Source organism: Bombyx mori, chromosome 8 (genome assembly GCF_030269925.1).
Source record: "Bombyx mori chromosome 8, ASM3026992v2".
Classification (NCBI taxonomy): domain Eukaryota; kingdom Metazoa; phylum Arthropoda; class Insecta; order Lepidoptera; family Bombycidae; genus Bombyx; species Bombyx mori.
Window position 1 is genome coordinate 7,137,090 of NC_085114.1, and position 14,130 is coordinate 7,151,219.

The window sequence follows — 14,130 nt, forward strand, 5'->3', positions numbered from 1 at the left end:
GACAGTGGTAAGTATAAGTTGCAACGAAATATGTATATGCAAAAACTGTAAAGAAATCAAACTATATTTGAATAACTCAACTGATACTAAGTCGAACACCGGGTGGAAAAAAAAAATATCTAATATTTTGGGTAAGTACTTTATTTCTCTAACAAATGCATTCTATATAAATTTTCAGCTTCTTCGCTCTCAAAGCACGGGTTGAATTTCACTTCAATTACTTCTTTAAAACCTTCGTTTGGTGACGGTTCAGTGAACTTGTTTCTGTTGTGAAAAAATGGTTATTAAAAAAGTTTTCTTTACCAAATTGTGTTTTCGATTGTCTATGGAAAATGAACATTTGAGTTCTGTTTTTTTTTTCTACAAATTCTAGTAACTTAGATTCATCGAGCTAGTAGGCACAGGGGAAAGATTCTTTGGGGGGATATTTGGGGGGAAAAAGTTAGTTAGAAATTTCGGAGGTTTTGTAGGTATCAATAATTCATCCACAAACACAGTTCACAATTACTATTAGAATAATTATAGTCTACTATACTATTCACAAGTCAATATTATAAAGGACAAATTATGCGACCAAATGGCAATAGAAACTGCCGAAGCGGTTCTCAGGATTCGATTTTCACTGCCAAATAGAGCCATAAATTTTGTTCCCACATCGGACATGTTAAATATCTTTAACTTCGAAAACGTGTATGCTTTAAATAATAATAACGAAAGTGAATCTGATTGTAATAATTGTTTAGAGATGGTTGAAGTTAAAGGGACAGCTTGATAAAAAAATAAAAGAATCCTTTTGGTTTTTTATTTCTTCTTTAAAATAAGTAAAGACTGTTTTGGGGGTCTTTTTCTTCAAAAAGCCTATTTTCGGGGGGTTTTCGAAAAAAGTTGGGGGGAAATTCACACAGTCATCTGGCAACACTGAACACTGGCCTTAGCAAGAGCAGTGCTTCGCAAAATCTACCACCGGATCGGAAACGCGACCCACTGAGAAGATCCGGCGAGAAACTCAGTGGGCGTTGTGTTTTTTTGAGTTAGCTAAACAGTAATGCACTCACTTGTAGGTATGGAATACAATATCGTTAACAGGAACATGATTGATCTTCATCAGTTCCCTAAATTTGTTATTATGTTGCGCATGGGCCTTAGAAGTAGCCATTTTAGCACAACGACAATCTACTTTATTTTGTTTTGCGAGTGATGTCCAACGGGAACGAGACTCAACATCCGGATTCGTACTGTCTACTATGACACTTTTTCCTTGCTGCAAAAAAAAGACATTTTCTTATTATAAAGAGGTTATATACTATACTGCCAGGGAGACTTTTTGGCGGGAACGCGAGAAGCGAAGTTATGTTAATTGTTTTATTTTGTTAATTTGGTGTGTTTATTCAGGCTTAAACGTATGTTGCTTTATTCACGGTTTAACATCTGTGAAAGTGTATAAATGTGGAAATTTGAAACAGTCGTAAAATCTGGCTTCTCGAGTTCTTCCAAAATGTTCACCAAAATCTCTGTAAATAACCACCATTTTACAGACTTTATTTCATTTCATCTCATACCGTTTCATATAATTTCATCCCAATTGATTACAATCTCAAATAAGTAAATTTGACCTCATTTCATCCAAATAATTTTTTACTACATTATTTTTTATATAACAGAATATATAAAATAATAAGCTATAATATATGGTGCGATACCTTCGTATTTCCTGTTGGAAAATAGAATTACTACTAGACTACCAATACGTCATCTGGAAATGATTTCCTAGCTTTTTTTAATACCATTACACATATTAATTAATGACAGGTGTACGGCTGACTAAAACATATTAAAAAAACACCCAATTAAGACAAAGCTAAAGATATTCCAAAATCTATAAAAATCCATAAAGCTCTTTATGGATACAGGGTGCGTGCTAAATAACAAAACATATTATAAAGAACTTTAATCATATCACACATATACTTTCGAAAAAAAAACTACCCTCATTTAAGAATATACTAAATTCTTAATTAAGAAACCTTGATAATAATGAACATAAAATATTAAAATGACTATATCATAATTATGAAATTTAATGTAGTCAATACGAATCACAACCTATTACCCGTTCAATTAGATTAAAATGTTATCTGATTGTGTCCATAAGACTTTCAATTAAAATTTCAATCAATATTGTAATATTACAATGCTATTTGTTAATTGCATTATTACTGATAATGATAAAGTGGACAGCTGGTGATAATGAACATAAAGACTGCCTGAAAATATGGTTCATTAAATTTCTCTTAAAGCCCATAGATATCAATCAAGTTAATGTCGCCTAATACCCATCTTGAGATACGAGTCGTAAATATAGCACTCCTCGCTCTTCAAATCGAAGCGCATTACTGCTTCACCGCAGAATTACGCTGGGCGAGCTCATAAAATACCCTACTACCAGTAAGTAAGCTTATTATATTTATTTGCCTTCGAACTTTGACTTACCTGCAACAATTTTGTGGCTTCAGCAGCACATTTTTGCCATGAGCCTAGAATATCTCTGCACACAGTCGCATATTTGTGATTTGATTTAGTTTCAATCTGCTTTGCCAAATAAGATTTTCCACTACCAGGAAATCCAACTAAAATTAGTATCTATAACGAAAGTTTTTTTATAACGACGTTATAACGAAATTTATTTTTATCGTTCTTTTGTTGTTGTCAACCTCACTGGCCATCAGGTGTTAAGTATTGAATGGCGCTATCTGCCGTAGGACGTGAGGTATAAGTCTCAATTGTGTTGGGTAATGGGTCTCCCCACTCTTCAAACCGGATCGCATTACTGTTATATGGCAGAAATAGACAGTATAATATACTCATGCGTGGTGGCTCACAAAATGCTCTATAAATAATAAATGTCGAAATACAGATCGCACTGTACTGGTATAATAGGTCCGAGAATGCTGCTACCCATTACTCGGTGACTAATCACCTTTTCAGAAAAATAGGAGGACAGGGGTTGTGCTGTGGGTCTGAAATAAAATTTGGGAAATAAACGTGGGCCAATCACGGCTGTACAGTCTACAAGCAAAGAACACAAGAACGCTAATTCCAAATGCTCAACTGTAGGAATTGCTGTATTGCTGTCGCAGCAGGACTTCATCAGTTTCATAAGTGCTCTCACTGTGTAACGTTTATTAATTTAACGTAAATTTCATTTGCATGAGACACTATTAAATGATACTTGATTCGCAACTAAATATATATATCTGCTTAAATTAAGGTATGCATTTTCGGTTTCTGGAACACTTGCAAAACCAATATTTTGATTAACTTTGAAATATTTCATCAATTTAAAATCTGCAGTAAAACTCAACTTAAAACTCAACCTCAAGTAAAAATAAAGTTTCAAAATGTTGAAAGAGAGTGAACCATTATTGTTGGAACTTCTAGCCAAAACTGCTAATAATGTGATTCCAACTTGAACAAAAAACAACATTTATTTGCTTAGTTAAGCATAATTATATATATATTGACTACTTTAGATTTCTTTAACCAAAGCAGCTCAAACAAAGACATTAACCTAGCGTCTCACAGTAGGTGGCAGCATTCACAATAGGATGTCTGTGAGTTCCAATAACCCTTAATATCTTTTTAGAGCAATTAATAACACCAGTATTGTATATTATTTTAGAATGTCTTTTGTTTAAAATCCAATTAAAAAAACAATTTTAAAATATATTTGAATGAAGTTTGACTAACCTCTTTATCTTTGCTAATTAGTTTATTATTAAAAGGTTCTACAGTTACTTCTTTAGGATGAAACTCAGGTTTACTCATTAGCACATTAGCAATAGAATGTCCCAAGAAGAATTGTTCGGGAGTATAAAATTTTAATTCCAAATTTTCAGCAAAGAGTTTGTCTGCCAAGGAGTGATCTTTCTTTTTACCAGGGGCCCAGTTTGCCACCCTTCCTGCAGCATCTCCACAATAAAAACTTTGGTTCATATCAACTTTGACACCATCATTTTTCTGTAAAAGAAAATAAATTAACATAAAATTCATAATATGCCTAGTTCTTTTAGGTCAGTATACTATAGGTTTATGTAGTTACCAATTCTGTCAAAATGGCTAAGCCCAAATTAAGTGAAGGCTTAAAAATATTAGAGATTTGTATTTCTTATAGCAAGACAGCTTTAATGCTTTAATTTAATCATAAATATGAGATTAAACAGACTCAAACTATACCTTTTCAGTCAAAGTCATCCACATTCCAATTCTAGGTTTCCTGTAAATCCCTTTACCAGTTGCTATATATGCTTGTACTGGCACATTTAATTTTTGGACAATACTTTCAATCTTCTTTTTAAAGTCTTCTATTTTAACTCTACCATTACCAATAGGGGCTTGATTGCTAAATAACACAATTTTGTAATCTTTTTCTAAAAATTCTTTCAGTTTTTGGGGCACTGAAGGAAATGCTATTTGCCAGTCATTTATGTCCACCGGATGAACTTTACCAGACTTTGTCTTGATTAGGGTTCCATCCATATCAAAAGATGCTATTTTGTCACTAGATTTCACTCCCTTAGCTGTAAACACATACAATTCACCTTTGTCTATTTCATCCCACATATCTCTAATAACTTTTTCAACTTTTTCTTTTACACTTGATGACACTTGTTCCACTTTTAATGATTTCTTTCTCTGAGATGTACTGTCATCTTCCAATTTCCTTTTGAATGTCTGATTCTGTGAGGTAGTTAGGCTTTCAGGAGGTGGATCAAATTCAAGTATATGCACATGATTGTTTAATAAAATCTCAATTGTTGATCCATGTCCAATTTCATACACTTCATCTTTTTTAAGAGCAAAACCATCTAACCCAGAAGCGTTTACCCCTAGTTGTTTTATCTCTACATGACATTTTTCACAATCTGCTTTTAAGCTTACTGTAAATGAAGAATAACAAGCATTTAGAAGAAGTAGAACACAATTATGGTAGGTATCAACTTAAGATTTTGATTTATCAACGCGAAATTATGTAGGATAAATAAAAATTTAAAGTATGTAAATTAATCTAAGCAAATAATTTTAAAAAATATGCAATGATTTGACGTAAAAGAAAATTATTCAAGATATTGCAATAAAGCTTGTTCAGCAAAGTATGCATTGGCACAATAAATAGGGTTTCTCAATTGAAGTTATCACTTACGCTGCTGTCTAGAACATGACTGATCCTTAATTTTTGTTTCTTTATTGCGCCCTACAATTATTTGTACGTTGTGAGGAAGTTTAATAGGCGCATGTGTATCTAACAAACATCTCAAAAAGCATAAACGAGACATGATAATAGTACGTACAGCATGAATAATGCGTTTAACATAGTTTTTATGAATTTAACTTTTGTATGGCATATTTAACAAACATGGTTATTTTTTTTAATTGGTACTTAACACGGTTTAATATTATAATATATAACAAGATAGGTTCAAAGGCTCGCAGATTTATTTAAGTACATTTAGGTATAGATTTTTTGAAAAATTAGAAATTAAATTAGGTGTATTATCTATGACAAATGACATAAAGTGACAGGACTTGTTGGCGGGAACGCGAGGAGTGAAGTTGTGTGATTTGTTTTATTTTGTCTATTTAGTGTTTCTTCAGGTTTAATATGTAATAGAGGTGGTTTTTTTAACTGTTTAGTATCTGTGAAAGTGCACAAATATGAGAAAATGAAACAAAGCCGCTGAACGTAGCTTCTCGGGATCCTCCAAAAAGTCCACTGAAACAGTCTCAGTAAATGACCACCATTTTACTGAGATTATATTTCATCCCATATCATCTCATCTCATTTCATTTCATGCCATGTTTCATATTAATCAACTTCATTTCATTTCATAATATCATTTTTCATGTAAAAAAGTTTTTATTAAAATTAAAATAAGATTTGACCTAAAGGTCTTAGTTACCAGGTCACAAAATCCCTTAAAAAAAATTAAGTGACAGTAAGTGACTCTTGTTTATAGAGATGGGTCAGATTTACAAGAACAGACCCAAGTATTAGGTATTTTACGAGATTAGGCTGCACCTAATCCCATTTTGCCAATATGTATAATCTACCTTTTCCACCTAACCTTCGTATTCTTAAAATCCTAATAACGTACTGAGAACTTGAGATTAGGAACAGGCAGATTGAGATTGCTTGCTTAGTAAAGTATTGGTTGTGAATGATATTAGGAAGATTTTATGGATTAGGTATTTCTTAAAATTAGGAGCTTGTGGTAAATCAAATACTAGTATCTGATTCACCTAGTATAACTCATCTCTAGCTGCTTAGGATAAGACGACGGAGGCTCGCTGAATTTGGCCCCACGTTTTTTCATTTCCGGATTTTTTTATTTTTTATTATTTATTGCTTAGATGGATGGACGAGCTTACAGCCCACCTGGTCTTTAGTGGTTACTGGAGCCCATAGACATCTACAACGTAAATGCGCCACCCACCTTGAGGTATAAATTCTAAAGTCTCAGTTTAATTACAACGGCTGCCCCACCATTCAAGCCGAAACACATTACTGCTGCACGGCAGAAATAGGCGGGGTGGTGGTACCGTGTGGGCTCACAAGAGGTCGTACCACCAGATTAGATGATAATAATAAGGCTTAATAAAGTGGAAACAACTTCGGGTAGAATTTCTGTATTGGCTACGTTCTCTTTGCATGTTTAATGGACGAATCACACAAACAAAAAATTACAATGCCACAGATCACTAAGAGATGTCAGTTTCCAAAAAAGAAACATGGTCATAGATAATACACTAGTTAATACGCGAAACCTACCTGTAATACTATGTTTCATTCATCAAATCAATTTCAATTTTCATATTAGGTACGTATGTGCTACTATGTACGTGGTAATCGTGCAGATTATTAATATTAAATAAATAGTTATTTTTTTATTAAAACTGTACTAAAAATTTTAAATGGTGAATGAAATAATTGATTTAGTCAGTTTTTAAGAAAAAAAAATTATTTTCAGTGTGGTCTTGATTCAAAACAGCAAACATTAAGGTTTGGAATGAGTAAATTCTACTGACGTGTTTTTTCAACATTGGCACTTTAGAACATTTGTGATGTATTTTAGGCTATAAGAGCAGCAATTATGACTTTAACAAAGCGCAAAAATTCACCGGAAAATGAGGAATTGATTGAAAACGGAGACGCGCCGAACGAAGGAAGAAGTAACATTAAAGGGGATGAACTAAACATAGCTGTTTTGTTGTTCCTATACACATTACAGGGTATACCACTGGGATTAGCTGGAGCTGTCCCAATGCTTTTACAAAATAAAGGCATAACGTACACGCAACAAGTCAGTATTCTAAAGAATTTTTTTTTATAATAAAAAGGTAATATTTTGCATTTCAACTATATCCGTTTTAAAATTTCAGGCTGAATTTAGTTTAGTAAATTGGCCCTTTAGTGTAAAACTATTATGGGCTCCTATAGTGGATGCAATGTTTTGGCCTGAATTTGGAAGAAGAAAAACTTGGCTTGTACCCGTCCAGTACTTGATTGGAATAGTAATGATTATAGTATCATATTGTGTCACAGATTGGCTGGGAATTGATGGGGAACCACCTTCAATGACAATACTTACAGTATCTTTTCTGTTATTAAATTTTTTAGCGGCCACACAAGATATTGCTGTTGATGGCTGGGCTTTGACTATGTTGAAAAGGTATGACAATCGCTTAATTATAAATATTATAAAAAGATGAAATTGACAGATTTGGAATTTGAATGTAAGATTTGATTAAGAATTGTAATTCTTTTTATGAATTAATTTTCAGGTGTAATGTTGGACATGCCTCGACATGTAATACAGTAGGCCAAACAGCTGGGTTTTTTTTGGGATATGTAATGTTTCTGGCTCTCGAGTCTCCATATTTCTGCAACAAATATTTACGAACAGAACCACAGGAGACTGGACTAGTGACTCTGTCAAGTTTTCTACTATTTTGGGGTTGGATTTTCATTATAACGACTACATTCATAGCTATATTTAAACATGAAGCTAATGATACCAGTGCAAGTGGTCAGGTGAAGGGAGGAAATGATATTGTTAGTGCTTACAAACAGTTGTATACAATTGTGAAATTACCAGCAGTGCGTAAATTAGCTTTGGTTCTGTTCACTGCTAAGGTGAGAAATATTTTAATTAATTAAATGAAATCCAAAGTGATTTAAGACACTATCCATTTAATTCATGTAAAATATGTAATATAACTTAATTGTTTTATAAGAAACATTTTATTATTGAATAACTTCAAATGGATAGATTCACTAAATCAATAGATATGATTTTACTTATTTGTGTATTTTAGCATATTCTTGTTTCAGCTTGGTTTTTGTGCGGCAGATGCAGTATCAGGCTTGAAGCTTGTTGAAGCCGGTGTCCCACGTGAAGATTTAGCTTTACTGGCTGTACCTTTGGTACCAGTACAGATCATAATGCCAGTTGTAAGTAGTCTCAAGTTCTTTGAATGAATATCGTTACTTTTTAGTTTTTGTCTTCTCAATAAATGATCAATTGCTGGTGGTAGGACCTCTTGTGAGTCTGCACGGGTAGGTACCACCATCCGCCTATTTCTGCCGTGAAACAGAAATGCGTTTCAGTTTGAAGGGTGGGGCAGCCGTTGTAATTATACTAAGACCTTAGAACTTATATGTAAAGGTGGGTGGCGCATTTACGTTGTAGATGTCTATGGGCTCCAGTAACCACTTAACACCAGGGGGGCTGTGAGCTCGTCCACCATCTATGCAATAAATAAAAAATTGCCATATGATATAATAAGTATTTTATGTAATGTAATAATTTATTGAAACCATTTTTCATTTCGGAGGATTTCCTGACACATAATTTTTTATTTATTTAATACATTGATTAATAAATGAATTATCTAATATCCCTGATTTAACTAAATTTGATTTTTAACCAAAATATGTAAATGATCTTCAATATACTATAAATTTTGATTGTTTTGCAGTAAAAGTTTTGTAAAATTACAGATTTTGGCTAAACACACAACAGGACCAGCCCCACTGTCTCTTTGGTTAAAGGCTTTCCCATTGAGGCTACTGGTTGGTCCTCTAGCGGCAGCCCTTGTAGCCTTCACACCAACACTGCTTGGTGACTCTGGACCTTCATACTCCTATCTAAGCATACTCATGTTACTGTATGTCTTTCATCAGGTTTGTTTAAAAATATTTCTTTAGCTCTACCTGTATAATGAGATTACTACATCAAGTTCACATCATATTATTATGTTATTTACTGCTCATATGTAGATAGATGATACCAAATAATATTTTGTTGTTGTAGTCATAGGGTACCCCGCTGGTACATAAAGCCTTCACAAGTTGTCTCCACTTGACCCCTGTCCTGTGCTTGCTTCTGGACATCACTCTAGGTCACGTCGACAGACCTCGTCTCGTTCTCCATGATGCGTCGCCAAGTGTGTACAGGGCGACCAGGTCTTCTCCTGCCACACGGTTGCTACTCAAACACGATTGATACTGCATTGACTGCTGCGCTGTAGGGTCTGTCCTATCCTACGCCATTTCCAATGTAATGTCTTGCGCGATGGGGGCTTGGTCATATGTAGTCCAGAGCTCTTTATTCAATACAGTAACTGGCAAGAATATGCATAGTATTGACCAAATAATATATAGTCAGTAATTTAAATAAATTAATACATAAATTGAATTTGTTAAAAATTACAAAGCTAATCAATTGTAACAATTTTTAAATAATATTATACCATCTGGAACTCTGAAAATATCCAAATTGTATACATTACACCTGTCCACTGTAAATTGCGTCGTGTGTCAGTATAATAATAATAATTAATGGCAACCATGACCCATCAAATCATTCAACCCAATACAGGAAATTCGAAAAGTTTGTATGAAAATATACTATACTATATACCTAGTCAGGTCATAAATTCTGTCACATGTTTAATATAAAATAATTGAAACAAGTTTATTCATTATGTAACCATTCATATACCAAAATGAACTTAAAAAAACATAGATTCTTATGACACTAAAGTTTATTCAAAATGACCTCCGTGATTTTGAATACAGGCCTTCAATCTGCGCGGCCAGTCGTCTATCGCAGCACGAACGAGGTCCATGTCAATATCGGCGGCTGCCTTAATCAAGGATGTCTTGAGTGACTCCAAATTGGGATGAGGTTTTGAGCACGCCTTTTCCTCCAAGTTTTGCCATATCTTGTAATCTAACGGATTCAAATCTGGACTGGAGGAAGGCCAGTCTTCGTGCCGGATGAAGTCGATTTCACGCGCCGCCAGCCAGTCTTGTGTGCTCTTCGCTCTATGAGCTGGCGCCGAATCTCGTTGGAATACCCAGTGCCTGTTATTGAACATGGTATGAGAAACAGGTTCCACAAGGTTCGTCAGGACTGTATTTTGATACAGAACTGCATTCGTTTTTGCACCTTTCTCACAAAAATGTACCTCTGTTAAGCCCCAATAAGAAACTCCCAACCATACCATGAGCGAGGATGGAAAATGACCTCGTTGAACACGCGGAATACGGTTGCTCGCTTCTTCACTACTGTGTGCGTACACCTTATCATTTTGTTTGTTGTAGCTCTCTTCTACGGTAAAAATTTTTTCATCCGAAAAAAGAATTTTTCGATATTTTTTTCCCGCGTACCGCTTCAACAAAGCGCGGCATCTCTTCAGTCTCAGGTCCATTAGACGAGCATTTAAACGATGTCCTGTTTTTCTTCGATATGCACGAAGCCCTAAGTCTTCATTTAACACCCTTTTCACCGTGGTTCTGCTTAACCCCATCTGAAGGGCCAACAGTTTCTGCATACGTTTGGGATTTCTTTGAATTCGCGCCTTCACAGCTTTTATCACTGCTGGAGTCCTAACAGACCGAGGGCGACCACTTCTTGAGCTGTCATCTACACTAGAGTCTTCATTGTATCGTTTGATGGTACGATAAACGAATCTTTTGGTTATATTCAAATTTTTCAGTATGTTCAAAATTTGAATTGGCGTGTAACCGTAACGATGCAACGCAATAACTGCAACACGGTCTTCTTTAAGCGTCCACTCTATATTTAAAAATGAGTAAAATTCTAAAAGTATACATTTTTATTTTCATGAACAATTCGAAACTCGAATTCAATAAACTTTTTTGTGGCCAGCATTCTAAAAGAAAAGTTTTTACTGTGTGACAATACTTATGACCTGACTAGGTATAATATAAATTTTAGGTGTTTACAATGTAATGATTGTCAAAGTGTTATATATGACTAAATCTGTTTATTTATAGTATAAATGATTATCCAATACTCTACTCGACCTTGTATATGAGGAATGCATATTATAAACCATAATTAGTCCCATCATAAAAAAAAAACATCAATGTCCAAATGATATTCAGAATTTCCTTGACAGTACTAGATAGTAAGAAAAGCTAGTTGTTGATATATATTTTAAAATGAAGAAATATTACTTCTTTTTTCAGACATGCCTCTACTGTATGTTTGTGGCGGTGATGGCATTCTTTGCAAAAGTATCTGATCCAACGGTTGGTGGTACATATATGACATTGTTAAACACCGTTTCTAACCTTGGAACCAACTGGCCCAGCACTTTAGCGCTCTGGGCTATTGATCACTTGACGTACAAAAGCTGCTCACTATCTAAGTTGACCGACAACAAATGCTCCTCAACAGTTGAAGCTGAAGTAAGTGCATTTCAAAATATTTGTACATAGTCACGGAATATTATTAGACAAAAAGTATGTACAATATCGATTCATTAATTCCAAACAACATTTATATATTCTGGAGAGCATAACAACTGTTACAAAATTGTGGCTATGGCTTCAGTGTGGCCCAATGATAGGTGCGTGATCGAGAGTGAGGCGAGCAGTGGCGACAAAAAAAAACGACTAAACCCTTTTAATTATTTTTCAAATACCTATCGTAATTCCGTATAGGAGTGTTAGTTGTGGTCGTATTGGTTAGCTTAGTATCACCAAACTTATTGGGTATTATTCCGATATTACTGAAACTATGACCCCATGTGTCAATGTGAGTGATGACTAGTGGTCGGAGTAGGTAGATTGATTTTATATACTTGCGTCAAGATATTATAATACGGACATGCCATTTTACCCATAATGTGCGGGAAGTAGCGGAAAAAGTTCCCGGATTCGAACTACGATAGCAGCGCACTCTACGAACCGAGGTAAGCGAGTGAGATACCTGGAACACAGCGTGCGCGCAGCGTTTTTTCTAACAAACACCCAATGAGTCATACAGGATACTTGCTTCTGATTGGTCGTTGCGTGCGGTCGATGCGTTGTGAACATAGATGAACAGGAGATAAAGTAACAAAAAGCCCTGTCTAAGTTTTGTCTCATACTGACAAGCGTCATTTCTAATTCAACAGAAAGGGACAAAAACTATTCCAAAGTGTTTTTGTATAAAATAAAATACTGATTTCTTTCACCATTAGCCTAGCACTGGCAGCGTATATTGATATTATTAATACGTTTTTACCTTAAACACAGATTAATGCTAACTTTGAAATTCCGGAACAAATACAATAAATATGAAGTTCCGGTATTTTGGAGGCATATCCATATTATCCTCAACGTTTGACGTCAACGACCTTAAATCAATCTACCTACTCCGACCTCTGGTGATGACAATCACGTCACGATGACCATAGACTCCGCTACACGCTTGATACTAGGCAGGCTGCAGGTTTATCTTCTTGTTGATGCAAAAAATATTATTTCATACGTTTCATTACAAAATGGCCAGGATAAGTTTTATAAAGACTCATAAAAATATTTTCTTCCTTTACAGTTATGTAAATCAGAAGGCGGCACCTGCGTCACTGAAATCGATGGGTACTACATAGAAACTGTTATATGTGTTATCCTCGGCTTCTTATGGTTGCAGTGGGGTCGACCCACCATCAACAGGTTACAGCGACTGCCTCCGTCGGCGTGGCAGATAAGCCGTTACCACAGATAAGACTGAATCTCTTCATTCCCATAACGTATTAATGAGTGTAGTATCTCTGAAATCTATGGGCTACACTAGTGATTTTATAGATTAAAAATTATGAGAGGAATCAATACAAATATTAAATAGTTCCCCTTGTTCCTCTCAATAAACAGATTAAACAAAAACTTTGTTTTCAGTTTTTGTGAGTATAAAAATATTTACAAAAGGTCACGAGTCCTCGTGGTTAGCAAATTTGTGTAATTTATTAATAATGTACATGGAATGCTCGTTTGCCAACGTGCTTGAGTACATTAAACTCCAACCGTGATTGATTTTATTAAAATTAAGCTATTTTCATTTAATGAAAAGTTTTTAGTAAATTATTTATATACATACATATTTATGTAAATTATTTTACGCAATTATTGCGCTGCACATTTATAAATCCACTACTTTCTTATCTCTCCGTTAAAAACTGTACACATGAAATTATTTGTGGACTTACAAACATTTTGGGGATGTTATTTTTTGTTTACAATGTCCAGACTATTGTGCTATCATAATATAGTGATATTCATTGTGAATACTTTTGAAATCCATTGTATAATTTGTAAAGACGGTTTCAACGGTTAATATTTAATATTCTTGACACGATTTTTTTTAATTATAGTGTTATTATGTATTATTTCATTTCAATTCGGTTTGTAATTGCAATTATTAACTGATTTCAGATAAAACTTCTGAATTTGGAGCAACAGCTTTTTGTTATAAAGGTGATATAGTAAAAGACAAAAGTATTTTTTCTAACAATTTCCGTTTATGCTATCCAACAACTTTGCTAAATCATAAAATTTATTTCAAATCGAATAATAGCAGCATCGAAACCCGAGCTCAGCTCGGCAATCCGATCTGTGATAAAAGTTTGCTTTACACGTCAAATTCTCATACAAGTAACAAGTCAATTTATCATTATCAAGTATAGAATAATGCGAAGAATAACGTTGTATTGTATAAAACATCCTCTGCTATTCATACGCACACTTATTATTTTCACAATAAATGATTATTAATAACA

General features: G+C 34.3%; 2 protein-coding genes across 6 annotated transcripts; one reads left to right on the forward strand and one right to left on the reverse strand.

Moving 5' to 3' along the window:
• Positions 1–125: 125 nt before the first annotated feature.
• LOC101745006 (uncharacterized protein F21D5.5) lies at positions 126–5,611 on the reverse strand. Its single transcript, XM_004932041.5, has 6 exons — positions 5,201–5,611; positions 4,234–4,937; positions 3,748–4,017; positions 2,491–2,640; positions 1,056–1,261; positions 126–264 (listed from the first exon to the last, which is right to left on the reverse strand). The coding sequence occupies exons 1-6, from the start codon at positions 5,331–5,333 to the stop codon at positions 141–143; spliced, it is 1,587 nt and encodes a 528-aa protein (XP_004932098.1). The 5' UTR covers positions 5,334–5,611; the 3' UTR covers positions 126–140.
• An 800-nt stretch (positions 5,612–6,411) lies between these two features.
• Positions 6,412–13,849, forward strand: LOC101745155 (acetyl-coenzyme A transporter 1). Of its 5 annotated transcripts, none has more exons than XM_062669713.1 (9): positions 6,412–6,875; positions 7,026–7,057; positions 7,131–7,358; positions 7,438–7,727; positions 7,840–8,191; positions 8,390–8,509; positions 9,059–9,241; positions 11,558–11,779; positions 12,912–13,849. In XM_062669713.1, the coding sequence occupies exons 3-9, from the start codon at positions 7,149–7,151 to the stop codon at positions 13,080–13,082; spliced, it is 1,548 nt and encodes a 515-aa protein (XP_062525697.1). In that variant the 5' UTR covers positions 6,412–6,875; positions 7,026–7,057; positions 7,131–7,148; the 3' UTR covers positions 13,083–13,849. The 5 variants fall into 5 exon arrangements, with proteins under 5 accessions (XP_062525697.1, XP_012551004.1, XP_004932099.1 ...); XM_062669712.1 differs by having other exon boundaries at positions 6,868–6,893; XM_062669714.1 differs by having other exon boundaries at positions 6,873–6,900.
• The last annotated feature ends 281 nt before the right edge of the window (positions 13,850–14,130 follow it).